The sequence below is a fragment of the Pundamilia nyererei genome, unplaced genomic scaffold (genome assembly GCF_000239375.1).
Source record: "Pundamilia nyererei isolate P.nyererei 1_Seehausen unplaced genomic scaffold, PunNye1.0 scaffold00058, whole genome shotgun sequence".
NCBI classification, from domain to species: Eukaryota; Metazoa; Chordata; class Actinopteri; order Cichliformes; family Cichlidae; genus Pundamilia; species Pundamilia nyererei.
The window spans coordinates 2080223-2083899 of record NW_005187459.1 but is presented as its reverse complement, the minus strand read 5'-3'; the positions used below and the strand labels follow the sequence as shown (position 1 = coordinate 2083899).

Here is a 3677-nt window from a genome sequence, read left to right as displayed (position 1 = left end):
TAGATTCTAATTTCTATTTCTACAGCAAATCAAAAATAAGCATTTCATATGTAAGGGTCTTGCTAATGTAGGGACAATTAAAAGCACATGAGGAATTGCATTATCCTATTTTTTCCTGTGTGCATACATATTTATTTGGAAAATATATTAACATATAAATGTTTTTTGAAACCAAAAAATAGGGGAAAAGTGTAACATTGCTTGTGTTTAAACAAAGCTGTGTCCATGAGGGCACAGTGACATCGGGCTGATTTATTTTTCATGTAATAAATAAAAAGCTACAACACAAAGGTTGATGTGTACATGGTAGTACTACACTCACCCCAGCACTGATTTTCCCGTTTCCTCTGGCTTGCGCACTGTGAACGGGTTTGGATCCGCTCCCACTGTTTTGGGCATAAATTCCCTTTATGATCAGAAAATAGCTATTAGTCGACATCCTGCATAACAACAACAGCTAATAAATTCAGAACACACTGTTTATCAGAGACATGTTTCACTACCAAAATCATTGCTTTTGTATGTGTATATCCACCTTGCAGAGTTGGTCATGGCAATGCAGAACGTGTCATCAAAGGAGGTAAGTTCATACGGTTTGAAGAATTCCGTGTAAATGTCAATACTCTCGTCCAACTGGTTCATTCTCTTCACTTTGACCTTATTCATATTTTCCTCACAGGGAACTGCATCCAAACAGGAACAGAAATAATATTAATATTTATAACAATTACAACCGCTACACCCACACACTTTCAACACAAAAATACACTATATCGCCAAAAGGATTTGCTCATTTGCCATCATACGCCTGTGAATTGAATAACATCCTATTCTTAATCCACAGGGTTTAATATGATATGACATCAGCCCACCCTTCTTCCACAAGGTTTTGGAGTGTGTTTATGGGAATTTTTTGCCATTCTTCCAGAAGCACATTAGTGGGGTCAAACACTAGTGTTGGATTAGAAGGCTTGGCTCGGATTCTCCACTCTAATTTATCCCAAAGGTGTTCTATTGGGTTTAGGCGAGACACCTCGAGTTCTTCAACACCTATCTTGCTAGTCAGTGTTTTAATCGACCTTGCTTTGTACTGTGATACACAGCTATCTTTGAACAGGAAGGGGTCATCCCCAAACTGTTCTCACAAAGTTGAGAGCATCAAATTTTCCAAAATGTCTTTGTTTGAAGCATTAAGAGTTTCCTTTCACTGGAACTAAGGGACTGAGCCCAATTCCTAAAAAACACAACCCCACATCATAATCCCCCTCCATCAAAATTTTAACTTGGCACAAGGGAGTCACGCAGATCACGTTCTTGTGGCAACCACCAAACCCAGACTCCTCCATCAGATTCTTCACCCCAACGAACTTGGGACTTTCTGCACACATTATCATATTACCACTGGAATTCGACAAGCTCATGAGCCCAACCCATTCTTTCACAAGCATTTGTAGAAGCAGAATGCATGCCTAGGTGCTTGATTTTTACACCTGTGGCTAGGGTTGTGCGATATGACCAAAATTTCATATCCTGATATAAGACATCTATCGTCCCGATAACGATATAAATCACAAAAAATGTAACATTTTCTGTAAATTCTGTGAATCACGGGCAGCTCGACTTGCATGAAGCGTTTCCAGCTGGGCGTCGTGTACCTGGAGTCGAGTGTTTTAACTGATGCGTGAAACTATATATTTTTAGACATAAGTTGTAACGGCCGCCGTTTTCTTTGTATTCATTACACGGCGTGCTGCGGGGAAAAACCTGTTCTAACGTTTGAGTCTAAGGTTTATTTTTTAGCACCTGCCGGCTCTTTTTTGCTTCTCATCCGTCAATACTCTGCATAGTGTGATTCAGTTTATTTTGAAAAGTCTCAACAGGATCTTGAGCTTTATTGTGGAGGATTTATGTGGAAAACAAACAAGCGGACACGCAATGGTTTTATCATCGTTGTTGCTAACGACAACGCATAAATACAGGCGCTTGTCCGTCTGTAGTGTGGTTATATAAAATATAAGAGAAAGAGAGAACTTTAAGAAATTTATATAGCCACTACAGTGACCATCAAAACGATGAAAAAATATTGCAGTAAACAGTTTATTTTGCGACACCACGAAACAAAATGAAACGATAGACATTTTTATATCGTCATCCGATATATATCGTTGTATCGAACAGCCCTACCTGTGGCCATGAAAGTGTTTGGAAGACCTGATCTCAATGATTTGGCAATATAGTGTATATTTAAACAAGTCAGTTACAACATCAGTATAAGGTTTGTTGAATCCCTAGATTGGTCTGCAGAGTTATTTTGCATTTATTTTTTACCAACAATAATTGCAACCAAATACACAGTTCCTGCTAGGCTAAGGAATATGGTAAGCAATGACAGACAAAGCCATTGATGGTTGGTCATTCAAATCAGTTTCATAAATAGTTCTGTTTCTTACAATTAAAACCATTAAATTCATTGACAATACCTTCATCATAGGGGACAGGAAGGTAGGACAGGACTCCCTCTGACCACCAGAGTGTATAGCTACAAACAAATAAAATACACAGCATTAAAATATTACAACTTTTGAGAAGGTGAACGCAACCTAAAGTCTGAATTTGTCTCTTCTGGGACTTAACCTACATTTGGAAAATTGGCCTGTCTGGACCACCTAGACTTTTATTCAATGTGAGCAATTTGAGCGAACGCTCTTATGATGATCTGGTTTAGCGTGCGATTTGCTTCTTACTCCTCTTTGAGAGGAAAAGCGCAAAGTGTGGAAGCTGAATTGAATTTAGCTGCAGCCATGCTAATTTTTTGGAATAATGACTGAGCTACTTTGGCCCATTGTGGCTACACAAATTCGTGGCCTGAAAAAGAAAATTGGGTCTGCTTTTACGTAAGTATGAAAACAGTATGAAGCAACCAGAGTGAATACACTCTCACACTTACGCGCATAAATAACAAGCACAAAATCACTCTGGGTCAAAACATGAAGTGAATTGCAGTCATTACTGGATCATGACTAGGACAGACCAATTGATAAACTGACATTGTGAAATTTGTAGGACATCAGCTTGAACAGACAACACCTGCATGAACAAACAACAGGTGATAGAGACATGTGTCATACGGACATGCTTATGTACTGCATGGTGGTTCTAAGAAGACACAAAATAAACAATCAACCACATAAACAGAAATACAAGGAAAAAAGATTATTGATATTTTCTTAGTATGTAGCCCTGTCTTATCATATATTCAATTATATTTAACAATATCTCACATAAAAGGATTTCAGATTTCACCGAAGCGATCATAGACTCCCCAATAAAACGCCTAACCTAACATTACCTCGAGACAAACTGACAGCAACGACTGTTATATTCTATCTTAAAGATCAGATTTGATCTTACAATAGAAATTATATCATATCCAGATACTACAGACATTAGTGCCAGTGTTAAATTACCACTAGGATAATTACAAGGAGAGTAATTACTGTGTTAAGACTGTTCTCCATGAGATCAGTGAGCATGGTCGTGGAGCAGCCAGATCCTCACATCTCAAAATATGCATTAAAAAATGGCAACGTATTTAAAATCTAATGGATATTTTGTCCACACACACACACACACACACACACACACACACACACACACACACACACACACACACACAC

General features: G+C 38.2%; 1 protein-coding gene across 1 annotated transcript in view; it reads right to left on the bottom strand.

Moving 5' to 3' along the window:
• fig4a (FIG4 phosphoinositide 5-phosphatase a) overlaps positions 1-3677 on the bottom strand; it is a 52101-nt gene that overhangs the window by 18004 nt on the left and 30420 nt on the right. Inside the window, exons 18-20 of the mRNA XM_005734444.2 lie at positions 2481-2539; positions 536-683; positions 323-406 (exon numbers count right to left, since the gene is read on the bottom strand). Coding sequence (XP_005734501.1) covers positions 323-406; positions 536-683; positions 2481-2539 — 291 coding nt within the window. The remainder of the gene's footprint in view (positions 1-322; positions 407-535; positions 684-2480; positions 2540-3677) is intronic.